The following is a 17,165-nucleotide window of genomic DNA, read 5'->3' on the forward strand; positions in this document are numbered from 1 at the left end:
TTACCCATAACGCACTAGTTTGGTTTTTCCCCAAATCGATACATTTAACCCTAACAAATTCCTTCCCACACAACCACAGATAAGTCCCTAATGCAACTAGAAGTTTGGAAGGAGCCCTTACCTCAACGTTAGCTTTAACGTGCGTTTCCGGTACCGCGAGTAATTCCGGTAAAATCTCCGCTCGCAACGCCGCTTCCAAATTAGTTCACTAGCACCGTAGCGTGGTGGTGAGCAACTTTCCCTTCTATCTCTTCGAGAAATGAGGTTTGGATCTAGGAGAAACGGAGGGGTTTGTGTTTGGATCTCAAAAACCGTTTTTCTTCTTTTTCGAATCAAAGAGGAAGAGTGAAGTTGCGAAAACCTTGATCTAACTCTCACTCATCCTTGGGTTACTAGTTTTGAAGAAAAGAAAGCGACGAAAATGAAAATGGGAGAAAGGCGAAAAATGGGTCACGGTTAGAGGAAGAAGATGAAGTTTGAAATTTTCCTTCCTTTCTTTTTCTTTCCTTTGTTTTTCCTTTCTTCCTTTTTCCTTCCTTCCTTTATATATTATTTTCTTTTCCTTTTCCTTCCTTCTAGTTTTCCTTTCTTTTTCCCCCCAAACAAACACATATAAACATAAATATATATTTACATATATATATTACTTACTTTTAATAAATATCTCCAAAATATTATTAACTTTGGCTTAAAAGCCTCCGAGCCAAAATCCAAAATACACCAAAAATACATAAATGGTACTTTAAAATTATGGGTCTTACACCTGTGATTTCAAATTTTTGTTTCAATTGATTTTCCAATCGATTGTGTTTAAAACAGGAACTTAGCTTATTCCACGTTAATCGGAGTGCCAATCGATTTGGTAGTATGTTTCTAAAAAGGACTTACCAGTTGGTTTAGCTCAATCGATTGCCTATCGATTGATACCAAACTTATCATGATTGAATTTTTTCACAATGGATTGTCTAATCGATTGTGTTTGTCACATGCCATGTTACTTATGAAATTTTATTTACGACATCGATTTGTCAATCGATTAGCCTAATAAATGGATTGGCCCTGTGACTCGCCCAATTGATTACTCAATCGATTTATTCAATCAGTTGTTTGTCTTTGTGATTTGCACAGTCGATGTGCCAATCGATTAGCATACAAATCAGGTTGCCTCTGACTTGCACAATTTTTATTACTGATTGTGCCAGTCGATTGCCTAATCGATTGTGTAACCACAAACTACATGTTTCCTTACAACCCTTTTACGAAATCGATTGCCTAATCGATTTGCTCAGTAGATTTTCAACTTTTGTTGATTTCTTGAGTTCCAAGCAATTGTCTCAAGTATGTAGGGTTGAGTTGTTGTTCCTGAAATCTTACTCAGTTAAAATGTTAGATTTATCATATGATGTATGAACATTGTATGTTTGTTAATTATGTCAAAATTAGGATTAAGAGGACTAAAGTCCAACAATTTTTAATTTAATAGTTTCACTAATTAAATTATAGACTTAAAACAAAAATATATTTTTATCAGGTGGCATACGTCTCTGACTATAGAGTAGTTGTAGTTCTATTTTATTAGATGAATGAATTATGATTTACAAAGTACGAGTTGTGCTAAAAATAGTAATAATAAAGTCTAAATTACAACAATACCTCTAAACTATACCAAGAAAAATACACCCTTAATCTCCCCCACAACAATGAATTGGACCAAACCGTCCAAAAATCGCACCCCTAATAAACTGTATTTTCTTAGTTTCCTAGCTAACCAAACATAATATTTTAAGACGTGTTTGATTCTATATTAATACTTTAAGATGCAGCTACTAAGGAAGAAGTAAACAACTTTTAACAGTTTTTATAGTAAAAAATAATTAGAACTCCTTCGATGATTACAGACTTTTATTATTTGACCAATTCCTATTCTTTTTGAGGGAACTTTCGTGTGAGTGTGAGTGAGGATTCAAAATTTCAAGTTCAAACACACGGTTGTAAAATAATATTGTCTCCTAAAAACATAATTTTTAAGAAAAAACAATATTATTTCAATTGACTTGGTTGACTTGATTTTGTCTTTCATAGGTTCCTACTTATCTTGTATAAATATTAGCAAATTTTCATTCTTGCTACATTATCACTTCTTTCGCATTTGAAAAGTATCCTCCACTCAAATTTCATCATCAACTTGCTCCTCTTGTTATTCATTTGCAATTGTCACCAACAATTCTTACTTAGCTCTTACTACCTAACAACGATGAAGGTTAGTAAAAAAAAAAAACAATGAAGGTCAAAATTTAATTTAGGATTTAACTTACTCTGTTTTCATTGATTAATAATTTATTGATTTGTTTTGTAACAGAAAGTTGTGTTGAAGGTAGATTTTTATAATGATAAAATCAAGCAAAAAATGATGAAGACAGCATCTGGCCTTTTAGGTATTGAATTTCATATCATATAAGTTCTATACAGTAATTTCTATAATCCAAGATGGAATGTGACTAAGTTTCAAAATGGAATGTAAATTTCATACCGTATTAAATGAAGGATTAATTAATTGATTATTTTTATTAAATAAAGTTGTATTTTTATAATAATTTTGCAGGGGTTGAATCAGTATCAATAGAGTTGAAAGAAAATAAATTAACATTATTAGGAGATATTGATCCGGTAAAGGCAGTGTCGAAATTAAGAAAAGTGTGTCAAACAAATATAATTTCAGTTGGACCTTTAGAAGAAGACAAGAAGTCAACTGATGTAGCTACTACTCTCAACTCCTTTGAACCATATCCTTTCTATTATCATATGCAACCACCATATTATATTCAAGGTTACTATATTTGATGTGTATAAAAAATATGTGAGATGTTTAATCTTGTCATTTTAAAGTCTCGAATTTAAATCTCCTTAAAAACATTTATAAATTAGTTATTTGTATCACTTTGATGAATAATTTATTTATTTTTTTTTTAATAAAAAATGTGTTTAAGAAGAAGAGGATCCTAATAGTCTACTCAATTCAAAAGGAATATAGATTTTGTTTAAATACTGTGGTATTTTTCTTTGGCATTAATTTTAATTTTTTGTTAATAATGTTGTCGCAGTCTTGTAATTTATTTTTTTAGTAACATTATACTAATTTATGTTTATTTTTCAAATGTTAGGTGTAAATATTTAAAATAGATTAAAGAATTTTATAAAAACGTTGACGACAGCAAAAATTATTGATGATAATAAAAAAAGTTTAAAGAGAAGCAAAGTATGTAAATCATAAACAAGAATAAATAATATATGCACGCAATGATGTATAGTAGTTCATTATCCAACTAATAGTCGCAACTTCATAAGAACTTTTTCATGATTTAATCAATTGAATATATAATTTTTAACTTACATGAAGTAGAATAAATAATCACAAGAAATGAGTAGTTTGAATTGTAATCCTTTTAAAATTTGTTAATCTGAACTTACAAAAGTTTGTTTTCAAGTTATTAACTTAGAAATAAAAGAAATGAAGAACTTCAAAATGTTCTCATGTGTTAGTTCACATGAAATTATTGAGTGGTTGAATGTGTGTTAATTGAGTAAACTTAAAGTAAATAGTGAAGAATTATAGAATCACACATATAAATTATACTAGTTCACCTAAATTGGACTACCTCCAGTCCTCACTCTTGTAATTTTTTACTATGATGCTTGAGAAACTTTCCCAACTCCGACACCTAACAAATTTGTCACTTGAGATTTTCTTCCCTATATTTTCTCAGCCTTAGCCGTTTTACATACTTCGTTTAGAGTCACAACATAAAAAGTGATTCGGATGATTTTCGTGTCCCAACACTTGGTAATTCGAAACTGAAGTTTATCTTGAATAGAGCTGTCAAAACGGACAACCTGGACGATTTAGGACCAACCCTAACAGATTGTGTGCTTCTTCAGACCGAGGCCAAAAACCCTATTTTATAATATTTTTTTACTCATTATATTTTTAATTTCTTTGCGGATCTTTTAATTTGAAAATTTTCTTTGATGCACATTTAAAAAAAGTTATGGTATTTATGCACAAACTAAGTTTACATTTTTCAATTAACACAAACTCAATTCAAAAATTTTAAAACAACACAAATTAAAATAAGTTCAAATTGTCGAAAACACCTTAGAAATATTATCTAGCATGACACAAATGAATTTAGATTTGTCTAACATAACTCAAACTGAAACCAAATTCAAATAAAGTGCTAAATAATTCCAATGTGACTCTGAAATAAATCTTTTTAAATTCTTTAAATGATGTTCATGTCGCAGACTAAAATTTCGAGTGTTTCTCAAATTCAATGGAATCGCCACTAAAATTTATTTTAAAATAGGAAAAATGTTAAGAAACCCTTATAAAAAAAATTGTCTTTGAAACCAAATTTTGAGTTCGGGAGTCGATTATGCGAAAGTATTAGCACCCTACGACATCCGTTAAAATATGGTTACCTATAATTAATTGTGCAAAATAAATATTTGTTGCGATCTAAAATTTCGAGTATTTCTCGATGTCAATGGAGTCGCCACCAAAGTTTATTTTAAAATAGAAAAAATATTGGAAAACCCTTAAAAAAAATGGTCTTTGAAACCAGATTTTGAGTTCGGGATTCAGTTATGCGTAGGAAAGGTATTAGCACCCTACGTCATCCGTTAAAATACGGTTACCTATGATTAATTGTGCAAAATTATTAATAACTTAAATTTATTTATTTCTCCTTATTATTCAATATAAATATCAATTGTTTTTTTAATATGATTTTGAAATAAATGTGTGTTTAAGGATGAAGAAAAAAAAAAGAAATTTCATATTAATGTGCTTGACAAGAGTGTTATCTTGCTCTTACGTATCTCCCAATGCGATGGAGAAATCAAAATTAAGTAGTTTTTGGGTGAAAAATGCGGATGTGTTGGTTGCTTTTAAAGAAAGACATTTTGTTATGGATATTTAGAATTAGTTAGACGAGGCTGTTAATTTGATAAAGGAAAAAGACTTCGATCGAGTATGAGAAATTTATTATATTGAGTATGTCGGGTTGTTTGCTTGAAATTAGCTGAAAATATTTAAGATCACATAGTTGTCACAACTCATGCGTGTTACACTAGAACTGGCAAGATGTCATATCTTGATCATTCCAATTTTAATAAAGATTATTAATTTGGAGCTTAAGATTATCAAGTTGTCACAACTTAGATGTTATAAATATTTAAGATTTATAAGATGTATCTTCTCACTCAATTTCAATATTTATTAATAATATTTTTTGTCTTGTTTTTTAGGAGAAATAAAAAATAAAAAACTAAACATCGAATTACAAGAAAGTAAAATTAAATTTAAATTAGAAAATAAGTTGGGCTTGGAGCCCATACATCCATTTTTGTAAAACTAAAAAAAATGATATATAGTAGACCTAATGTTAGCAAGAGAAAAAAAAAGTAGAAAAAAGAAAGAGAAATGGGGAGGCACAACAGAAAGGGGAGAGCGTACGATGAGTGAAGACGGAGGCGTGAGTGGGAGAGTGAAAGATAGTATTATGTGGTGGGAGAGTTGAAAATGATGAATATACTATCGCGGCGCGGTAGGTAACTCCGGTCGGCATTTCTGGAGGTGGGTGTTTATGAAGAAAGTTTTCATCTTTTTTGTTTTATAAGAAAAAGATTTCTTTTTAAGAAATAACGAAGTTTGAAGATGGAAATTGTAGTATTTGAAGATGGAAATGGCAGAATGGTGGAGTTTTGTTATTTAGGGATGGGTTTGCAGGTTTGAAGGTGTTGGGGGAAGTTTTTGGTGTATGACAATTTTCAAAGTACAAATTGTGGGTCTTATATATAGAAGGGATGTCTACAACTTTTCCTATGGAGAACAAAGATGGTGTTGAATGTTACATACTCTAAGAAAATATATTGTCTTATTTTTTGTATTTGTTCTAGTGTAAGTGAGAGCAAGAGGGAGAGAACGTACGGTGGGTGAACACGAAGGCATGAAAGAGAGAGTGAGAGAAAGAGTATTATGTGGTGGGAGAGTTGAAAATGCTATATCAACTTCGGCGACACAATTGCTAACTCTGGTCGGCTTTTTCTAAAGGGTGGTGTTCATGAAAAAAGTTTTCATCTTTTTTGTTTTACAAAAAAATGACTTCTTTTTTAGAAAAGTTTGAAGATGGAAATTGAGTGTTTTTAAGATGGAAATGGTAGTATTTAAAGATGGAAATGGCAGAACAGTGAAGTTTTGTTATTTAGGCATGAGTTTGGAGGTTCGAAGGTGTTTGAGGTTGTTTTTTTAAAAAGTTGTGTTTTTGGTGTATGATGATTTTCCAAGGACAAAATGTGGGTTTATATATATAGGAGAGGTGCCTGCAACTTTTCCTATGGAGAGGAAAAGTGGCGTTGAATGTTGCATACTCTAAGAAAATATATTACCCCATTTTATGTATTTTATATTTGTTCTAGTGAGAGTGAGAGGGAGAAAGCGTACGGTGGATGAACACGGAGGTGCAGTGGATGAACACGGAGGCGTGAGAGAGAGTACTATGCGGAGGTAGAGTTAAAAATTTCATATCTACTCCAGCGGCGCAGTTACTAACTCCAATTGGCTTTTATATAGGTGGGTTTTTTTTAGGAAAGTTTTCATCTTTTTTGTTTTACAAGAAAAATATTTCTATTTTAGAAATGACGAAATTTGAAAGTGAAAATTGAGTGTTTTAAAGATGGAAATGGCAGAATGGTGGGGTTTTGTTATTTAGGGATAGGTTGGGAGGTTTAAATGGCAGAATGATGGGTTTGGATAGTTTTTTAGACAATTATGTGTTTTTTGTGTACGAGGATTATCCATGGACAAATTTTGAATCGGATGAAATCGGAAGAATGGAGACAGTATTTTGTAAATACATAATTATCTTAACTAGATTGGCTATTTCTTTATTTTCCGATTGCCTCGAAAGAACAAAAGAAACATCTTCTTCTTTATAGGAGAGATGTATGCACATTTTCCTATGAAAAACAAATGTCATGTTGAATGTTGCATACTCTAAGAAAATATATTATCCAATTTTTTAAATTTTTTATTTGTTCTAGTGAGAGTGAGAGGGAGAAAGCGTACGGTGGATGAACACGGAGGTGCAGTGGATGAACACGGAGGCGTGAGAGAGAGTACTATGCGGAGGTAGAGTTAAAAATTTCATATCTACTCCAGCGGCGCAGTTACTAACTCCAATTGGCTTTTATATAGGTGGGTTTTTTTTAGGAAAGTTTTCATCTTTTTTGTTTTACAAGAAAAATATTTCTATTTTAGAAATGACGAAATTTGAAGATGGGTGAAAAAACACAGAGGCGTGAGTGAGAGAGATATGTGGAAGGAGAGTTGAAAATGCTAGATCTATTCTGGCGGCGAGGCTGCTGACTCTGGTTTGCTTTTTTGGAGGTGGGTGTATATGAAGAAAGTTTTCATCTTTTTGGTTTAACAAGAAAAAGATTCCGTTTTTAGAAATTATGAAGTTTGAAGATGGAAATGACATAATGGTGGGTTTGGAGGTGTTTGGGGTAGTTTTTCAAAAAGTTGTGTTTTTGGTGTATGACGATATTCCAAGGATAAATTGTGGGTAATATATATAAGAGCTATTTCTAATACTTTTCCTATGGAGAACATAAGTGGCATTGAATGTGTAATATTCTAGGAAAATATATTTTCTATTTTGTTGTATTTTATATTTGTTCAAGTATGAGTGAGAGTGATAGGTAGATAGCGTACGGCGAGTGAACACGGAAACGCGGTGGGCGAACACGAAGGCATGAGTGAGAGAGTGAGATTGAATACTTTGCAGTGGTAGAGTTAAAAACGCCACCCCTATTTTGGTGGCGCGGTTGCTGACTTTGGTCGACTTTTAAGGAGGTGGGTGTTTATGAAGAAAGTTTTAATATTTTTTATTTTACAAGAACAAGAATTTTTGTATGGAAATAATGAAGTTTGAAGATCGAAATGGTGTGTTTTTAAGATGCAAATGGTAGTATTTAAAGATGAAAATGGCAAAATGGTGATGTTTTGTTATTTAGGGATGGGTTTGGAGGTTTGAAGGTGTATAGGGTAGTTTTTTAGAAAGTTGTGTGTTTTTGGTGTTTGACGATTTTCCAAGGACAAATTGTGGGTCTTATATAAATGATAGATGTTTGAAACTTTTCATAGAGAGAACAAAAGTGGTGTTGAATGTTGCGTACTCTAAGAAAATATATTATCCTATTTTTTGTATTTTTTATTTGTTCTAGTGTGAGAGAGAATGAGAGGGAGAGGGAGAGAGCGTACAATGGGTGAACACAAAGGCGTGGTGGGTGAACAATGAGCCGTGAATGAGGGAGCTAGAGAGATAGTATTGTGCGGTGGGAGAGTTGAAAACGACGGATCTACTCCAGCGGAGCGGTAGCTAATTCTCGTCAACTTTTCCTGAGGTGGGTGTTTATGAAGAAAGTTTTCATCTTTTTTATTTACAAAAAAAATATTTATTTTTTAGAAATGACAAAGGTTAAAGATGGAAATTGAGTGTTTTTAAGATGGAAATGGTAGTATTTTGAAGTCGAAAATGGCATAATGGTGGAGTTTTGTTATTTAGGGATGGGTTTGGAGGTTTGGTGTTTTGGGTTGTTTTTTTAGAAAGTTGTGTTTTTGGTGTACCACGATTTTCCAAGTACAAATTATGGGTCTTATATATAGGAGGGATGTATGCACCTTTTCGTATAGAAAACAAATGTCACAATGTTGCATACTCTAAGAAAATATAATATTTCATTTTTTATACCTTGTATTTGTTCTAGTGAGAGTTTGAGAGAAAGAGCAAATGCTGGGTGAATACACAAGAGCGGTGGGTGAACAGGAAGGCGTGAGTGAGAGATTGAGAAAGAGTAATGTGGGGTGGGAGATTTGAAAATGCTATATCTAAATGGCGGCATGGTTGATGACGCTGGTTGGGTTTTCAAGAGGTGGGTGTTTATGAAGAAAATTTTCATCTTTTTTGTTTAAAAAAGAAAATAATTTTGTTTTTTGAAATTACGAAATTTGAAGATGGAAATGGAGTGTTTTTAAGATGGAAATGATAGTATTTGAAGACGGAAATGGCAAAATGGTGGAGTTTTGTTATTTAGGGATGGGTTTCGAGGTTTAAAGGTGTTTGAGATAGTTTTTTAGAAAGTTGTATGATTTTGTGTATGACGTTTTACAAAGAACAAATTGTGGGTCTTATATAAAGGAGAGACGTCTCTAACTTTTCCTATGGAGAACAAATGTGGCGTTGAATGTTGTATACTCTAAGAAATTATATTATGTCATTTTTTTATATTTTTTATTTGTTCTACTGTGAGTGAGAGTGAAAGTGAGAGGGAGAAAGCATAAAGTGGGCGAATCCGGAGGCGTGAGCGAGAGAGTGAGATAGGGTAATATGCGGTGGGAGAGTTGAAAACGCCGCATCTATTCTGACAGCGCGATTGTTGACTCTAGTCAGCTTTTCTAGAGCTGGGTGTTCATGACGAAAGTTTAATTATTTGTTGTTTCATAATTTTTTTTTTGTATTTTAGAAATGACGAAGTATGAATATGAAAATGAAGTGTTTTTAAGATGGAAATGGTAGTATTTGAATATGGAAATGGTAGAATGGTGAAGTTTTGTTATTTATGGATGGGTTTGGTGTTTTGAATTTGTTTTGGGAAGTTTTTTAGAAAGCTGTGTATTTTTTGTGTTTGACGATTTTCCAAGGACAAATTGTGTGTCTTATATATAGGAGAGATGTATGCACCTTATACTATGGAAAACAGATGTCACGCTGGATATTGCTTAGTCTAATATGTTATCCCATTTTTTATACATTGTATTTGTTCTAGTGAAAGTAAGAGAGAAATAGCGAATGATGGGTGAACACGGAGGCACTGTGGGTGAACAAGAAGGCGTGAGTGAGAGATTGAGAACGAGTACTGTGGGATGGAAGAGTTGAAAATACTAGATCTAATTTGGCGGCACGGGTGATGATTTTGGTTGGCTTATCAGGAGGTGGGTGTTTATGAAGAAAGTTTTCATACTTTTTGTTGAACAAAAAAAAAATTTGTATTTTGAAATTACGAAATTTGATGATTGAAATGAAGTGTTTTTAAATGGTAGTACTTGAAGATGGAAATGGCAGAATGCTAGTGTTTTGTTATTTAGGGATGTGTTTCGAGGTTTGAAGGTGTTTGTGGTACTTTTTAAGAATGTTGTGTGTTTTTTGTGTATGACGATTTTCGAGGGACAAATTGTGGGTCTTATACATAGGATAGATGTGTGTAATATTACCTATGGAGAACAAATGTGGCGTTGAATGTTGCATACTCTAAGAAAATATATTATCCCATTTTTCGTATATTTTATTTGTTCTATTTTGACGAAGATTGAAGATGGAAATGAAATGTTTTTAAGATCGAAATGGTAGTACTTGAAGCTGGAAATGGTATAATGGTGGTGTTTTGTTATTTAGGGATGGTTTCGAGATTTGATGGTGTTTCGGGTAGATTTTTTAAGATAGTTGTGTGTTTTTTGTGTATGACGATTTTCTAGGGATAATTTGTGGGTTTTATATATAGGAGAGATGTCTATAACTTTTCCTATGGAGAACAAATGTAGCGTTGAATGTTGCATACTCTAAGAAAATATATTATCTTATTTTTTGTATTGTTTATTTGTTCTAGTGTGAGTGAGAGTGAGACGGAGAAAACGTACGATCGGTGAACATGGAAGTGTGAGTAAGAGAGTGAGATAGAGTACTTTGTAGTGGGAGAGTTGAAAATGCCGGATCTATTCCGACGGCTGGGTTGTTGACTCTGGTCGGGTTGTTTAGAGGTGGGTATTTATGAAGAAAGTTTTAATCTTTTTAGTTTTACAAGGAAAATAGTTCTTTTTTTAGAAATGACAAAGTTTGAAGATGAAAATGGAGTGTTTTTAAGATGAAAATGGTAATATTTGAAGATGGAAATGGAAGAATGGTGAAGTATTGTTATTTAGGGATGAGTTTGTGGTTTGAAGGTGTTTGAGGTAGCTTTTTTAGAAAGTTATCTGTTTTTTGTGTATGACGATTTTCTAAGGATAAATTGTGGGTCTTATATATAGGAGATATGCTTGCAACTTACCTATAGAGAACCGAAGTGGCGTTGAATGTAGCATACTCTAAGAAAATTTACTATCCTATTTTTAGTATTTTTTTTAGTTGTTCTAGTGTGAGTGAGAATGAGAGGGAGAGAGCGCATGGTGGGTGAATACAGAGGCGTGAGTGAGAGAGTGACATAGAGTACTGTGCGGTGGGACTCTTGCAAGTAAGAAGTGTTTGAAATGTAGGAAAATGTTTTGCAGCACTAAGGTGCATGAAGTGTTTGAAGTGATTTGCATTGGAAAAAATTTAAAACCCTTTGCATTAGACAAAGGAAATGCTTTTGCTTACATGTTAGAAAAAAAAATAAAAAAAATAGGTAAGCAAGTAGACGCGTAAAATATTTTTTTCTACTTTTGCTTACATGTTAAAAAAAAAAGAAAATAGGTAAGAAAGTAGCCGTGTAAAACACTTTTTCTTTGTTTTGTTTTTATCTTACTTTATCTTTTTGTGTTAAATGCAATATAATCGAAAGCCATATAAATATGGATTTAAAATTGGATCAAATTTATAAAATGATAATTTTTTAGATTTTACAATAATACTTGTAAAACATATTATTACTTCTTATTATAATTATTTGGTCGGACATAATTGAGATAATATTGTCAACTTAGATCATTTTGATTTGTATCATTGTCATTGTCGTATTCTACAAAATACAAAAATTGATTGTTAAAAATATATAATCAACTGAAGATAATATTCTATCACAAAAGATAATATATATAACCATCTAAGTGGGTTGGATTTCTTTTTGACCTTTTTTTTCTATGGGTCAATTTTATTATTTTTATATTTTTTAAATTGGTTATATAGGTTGCGAGCTACCTGATACCCATACGGACTAACCCGAATGGGTAACATGTTTATTCATATCGAGCTAATTAAAAAGCCCCAGAAAAATTTGGGCTGAAATTATTAGGCTCAAGTCTTATGATTTAGCGGACTGACCCATGTGGTGTAGTCCATTTTAACAACTCTAATCTTGAAGAGTAATTAACATTATAAGTTTACGTGAACTTGAGAATGTTTGCTGAATTTTTTTTTGTCTTTTAGTGAAAAGAGAGAAAACATAAAGCTCAACACATCTTTTCATAGTGATTGTGTTTACCTTAGTTAATATTTCTAGTGTATTAGCCTTTTGTCACTTTTCTATGACTTTTGTACTTGTATACTTTGTATGAATATTCTGAACTCATGAACTTTCTAATGTTCATGAAGTTGATGAATGAACTTTCTCAAGTTGAGTTCTAGTCCTTTCTTTTGCTCATGGTACCTTCGAAATGTGTTAATTTTTCTAAGGACAATTTGAAATGTTTGTTGCACTTGTTAGCATGTTGAGAGTGTTTCATATGTTTTTATAAATTGTTTATGATAATAAATGTCTTTATATGTTCTTCATGTTTTTATCTTGACTTTATTCCTTTTTGATATAGTTTAATGATATTTTCGTTATGTAGAAAAAATGGGAGTGATATCAAGATCTTTCATTTTACTTTTTGTGTAGATATTCCTAAGTATGTTTTTGACATAACTTTCTAAAGTTTGTTTTGAATTTTCTGATGTGTATCAAAAGATATTTTGTGTTCATATTTTGTTTTGAATTAATCCAATCTTGCTTGTTCTTTCCTACATGTGCATGTCTTAATTAAACTCTCAAAAACACACATTAAATAATAAGATAAATGAAAATCTATTAATCATTACAACTTGTTGTCATTAAAATATTATTAAGGATTTTATCTCAACGATATCTCTAATTATCACATTTCAGAACTTATTAAGAACGACACAATCTTATGCATGTTAACGAACTTGCATTCACTTAGATATTCAACACATGATGTTTTGAAAATACTTTAAACACTCGTAAGAAACTCAAAAGAATGTTTTCACAAGTTAATATTTCGACAAATTTGAATAGGCTTTTATCTTATTAAGTATTGATCTTGAAACTTAAAATCTTCAACAATATTTAATAACAATATGGAAATATGGAAAGTGTACCAGATCATCTCTAGTTATAGACTTATAGTAGTAAGTAAAGATTGTCTCTATATATATAGTGCAACAATGTTTATTGTACTTAGGTAATTGTTAATGATTAAAAAATATAATTTATATTTTTAAAAATCATTATTATAATTGTGACAATATTTTTAAAAATACAATTTAATTGTTAAAATTAAGTTAAAAGAAAAAACACCTAAAATCAAGAACCTAAACAAATCAAAATCAAAAGCATTCACTCATGAACCCTAAAATCGTTCTGAACCCTAAACAGAAATCGTGAAATCGTAAAATTGTGTTTGTCCTTTGTTCAACCGTTTTCATCAGTGACTCGTGTTCGTGTTCGTGTTCATCTCTCGTTTGTTCATCAGTGTTCGTCGTTTGTTCACCTTTTTTTTCCGCCAGTTTCGTCGTTTGTTCACCTTTCGTTTTCGTCATTCTGGATCGTTTGTTCATCTTTCGTTTTCATCAGTGATAAAATGGCGAGTGGAGGTCGTTTTGAGTTCTCTCCATCTTCAAATAGGAAAGAAGATACAAAGTTTTCTGCTAGGTATGTGATTTTAGGGTTTTCGCTTTGTTTTATTATTAACATTATTAAACTCTGTATTTGAACTTTGATTTTAGGGCCAAAACTTTTTCTCTACACTGTTAACAAAACTCAATGCCTTTATGTCTTTTTAATAATGTGGTCTTTATTAAACTCTGTATTTGAACTTTGATTTTAGGGCCAAAACTTTTTCTCTACACTGTTAACAAAACTCAATGCCTTTATGTCTTTTTAATAATGTGGTCTATATGCTCTATTGTATTATTTTGTGGTGCATGTGTAGTTTGTTTGAGGCTTAGTTTGACTGATTTATTCAATGGTTTGTTTTGTGTAGGCCAACTTCAGTCACAGAGTTAGGTTAAGAATTAACCATGGGGGTAGTTTTGTAAACCACCCAGTGAAGATGTACGTTTGTGCCCAAGTGGATGAGATGAATTGGTCTTGGGATGTAGACTTAATGTTCCACATGCAAATTACTAAAATGGTCAAAAGTTTGGGATATATGAGTATTAAACGTTTGTGGTACCATCATCCAAAGTACTCATTTACACGTGGACTTAGACCTCTCAACAATGACGAGGATGTATTAAAGTTTGCTGAAGATGTCAAAGGGTTCAACGTAATTGACGTCTTTGTGGAACACTGTATAGATAATCCTGAAACTGAACCAGATCAACCAGATTCTGAACCACTTCAACCTGAAGCAGAATCTGAATCTGAATATGTACCTGTTCAACCTGAATCTGAAGGAGTTCAAAATGAACAAGATAAATCAGAATCTGAACCAGTTCAAACTGAACCAGATCAACCAGAATCTGAACCTGTTGAACTTGAATCTGAAGCAGTCCATGGTGAAGATTATCTGAGTGAAGAAGATGAAGATTATGTTGCTAACTCAGACGATGACGATGATGATATGGGTGAGTTATATGACGATGAGGATTGGGACTGGATTTCTGAAATACCAACTGAGATCTTTGTTAATGTTGGTGATGAAAATTCATTTGAAAGACATGAAAACCCAAGAGGAAATCCAGGGCCTAGTTTTGCAACTGATTTTGAAGAAAACGATGTGAATTCTGATGATTTGGATACTCCACCAGGAAGTGAAGTTGATGAAGAGAATGTTAGGAAATTTCCTAAATTTAACCAACCTGAAAATGGTGATGAAGTAAGGTTTGAGTTGGGCCTAAAGTTCAATACAAAAAAGCAGGTTGGCCTAGTTCTGCAACTGATTTTGAAGAAAATGATGTGAATTCTGATGATTTGGATACTCCACCAGGAAGTGAAGTTGATGAAGAGAATGTTAGGAAATTTCCTAAATTTAACCAACCTGAAAATGGTGATGAAGTAAGGTTTGAGTTGGGCCTAAGTTCAATACAAAAGAGCAGGTTAAGAATGCCGTTAAAGATTTTGCAATGGAGAGTAAGAAAAACTTGTATTTCAAAAAGAATGATGGAAAGAGAATCATTGTTAGGTGTGAGCCAGAATGTCCATTTTACATGAGGATCAGTAAGAGGACTTCAAATTAATATTGGCAATTAGTGAGTTTCACAGAGGATCATACATGTCATAAGAGGGCAAAAAATAAACAAGCTAAGACTGAATGGCTTGCCAAGAAATTCGTTCCTATGTTGAGACATACACCTGAAATGAAACCCAAGGGATTGATTGTTGAGGCGCTTGATAAATGGGGTGTGAAGTTGTCTAAATACCAAGCATATAGAGCCAAAGTAAGAGCCATATAAATGATTCAAGGTGCTCAAAGGGAGCAATATACACATTTGAGAGAATATGCTGATGAACTTAGGAGATCAAATCCAAACTCTACGGTTATTATTAAGTGTGGTATGTCTGACATTGGACCAGTATTTGAGAGAATATATATATTTTGGAGGCTTGTAAGGCTGCATTTGCTAATACATGCAGGCCTTTAATTGGGTTGGATGCTTGTTTCTTGAAGGGAGAATATGGCGGTCAATTAATAGCCGCAGTAGGTAAAGATGGGAATAATCAAATGATTCCCATTGCATATGCAGTTGTTGAAGCAGAAACAAAAGACTCATGTCAATGGTTTCTGGATCATTTACTGGAGGACCTCAACAATGTTCAGCATAAGCAATATGCATTCATTTCAGATCAACAAAAGGTATGTGTGCTGAAGTTTATGCAATCTGTTTTTCTGAATTATGCAATCTATTTTTAAGCAATCTATTTTTCTGTGCTGAATTATGCAATCTGTTTTTGTGAATTATGCAATCTGTTTTTAAGCAATTTATTTTTCTGTGTTGAATTATGCAATCTGTTTTTCTGAATTATGCAATCTGTTTTTAAGCAATCTGTTTTTCTGTGCTGAATTATGCAATCTGTTTTTCTGAATTATGCAATCTATTTTTCTGAATTAAGCAATTTGTTCTATGCAATCTGTTTCTAAATAATCTGTTTAAGGGATTGGTACCTGCAATTGCCAACATTGGGGCCCATGTGGAACACCGATTATGTGTTAAACACTTGTATGGGAATTGGAAAAAAAAGTATCCTGGAGGACATATGAAAGAGCTTCTTTGGTTGGCAACAAGAGCTACTGTGGTCCAGGATTGGAAGAAAGCAATGCAAAAAATTAAGGCAATCAATGAAGATGCATGGAAAGACATGATGCAACTTCCACCATCTATGTGGACTAGGTCAACTTTTCGCACTGATACACAATGTGACCTTCAAGTAAACAACATGTGTGAGGCTTTCAACATGGCTGTATTGGAGTATAGAGATAAGCCTATCATAACATTACTTGAAGGTTTGAAACATTACATTACAGTAAGGATTGTGAAACAAAAAGAACTCATGCTACGATATAGAGGCAATATATGTCCTAGGATTCAACAAATATTGGAAAAGGCAAAAAGAGCAGCTGGGGATTGGTTCCCAACTTGGCATGGAGATGATGATTTTAACTTGTTTAGTGTCACAAATGGTGTAGATACTTATACGGTAAATCTACACACAAAAACTTGTGTTTGTCGTAAGTGGGATTTGACCGGTATTCTGTGTTGCCATGCTCTTGTTTGTATATGGCATAACAAAGCTGATCCATAATCATACGTTTCACCTTATTATAGGTATAAAACTTGATTTTAACTGCATCGTTGGTATTCTGCTTATTGATGTTCAGTTCTGGTTCTGTTCAATTTTGTTTTGGTTCTGGTTTTATTCTTATGTTTGTTCTGGTTTTATTTTGCTAGTTCAATTCTGGTTCTAGTTTAAATTGTTCTAGTTGTGCTTGGTATTCTGCATTATTGATGTTCTGGTTCTGCTTGTTCTAGTTTTGTTCAGTTCTGGTTTTGTTCAGTTTTGTTCTAGTTTTGTTCAGTTTAGAGTTTTGTTCAGTTTTGTTTTAGTTTTGTTCACTTCTTGATTTATTGATG

General features: G+C 32.4%; 1 protein-coding gene across 1 annotated transcript; it reads left to right on the plus strand.

Moving 5' to 3' along the window:
- The first annotated feature begins 2,107 nt into the window (after positions 1-2,107).
- LOC101499045 (heavy metal-associated isoprenylated plant protein 39-like) lies at positions 2,108-2,937 on the plus strand. Its single transcript, XM_004515096.4, has 3 exons — positions 2,108-2,260; positions 2,360-2,435; positions 2,603-2,937. The coding sequence occupies exons 1-3, from the start codon at positions 2,255-2,257 to the stop codon at positions 2,839-2,841; spliced, it is 321 nt and encodes a 106-aa protein (XP_004515153.1). The 5' UTR covers positions 2,108-2,254; the 3' UTR covers positions 2,842-2,937.
- The last annotated feature ends 14,228 nt before the right edge of the window (positions 2,938-17,165 follow it).

This window comes from Cicer arietinum, chromosome 8 (genome assembly GCF_000331145.2).
Source record: "Cicer arietinum cultivar CDC Frontier isolate Library 1 chromosome 8, Cicar.CDCFrontier_v2.0, whole genome shotgun sequence".
Lineage (NCBI taxonomy): Eukaryota > Viridiplantae > Streptophyta > Magnoliopsida > Fabales > Fabaceae > Cicer > Cicer arietinum.

What these genes read in the sequence shown, in the direction of transcription:
- LOC101499045 (XM_004515096.4), top strand. An exon ending in GACAGCATCTGGCCTTTTAG is followed by an intron (nt 2,436 to 2,602) that starts GTATTGAATTTC and finishes ATAATTTTGCAG; the next exon opens with GGGTTGAATCAGTATCAATA.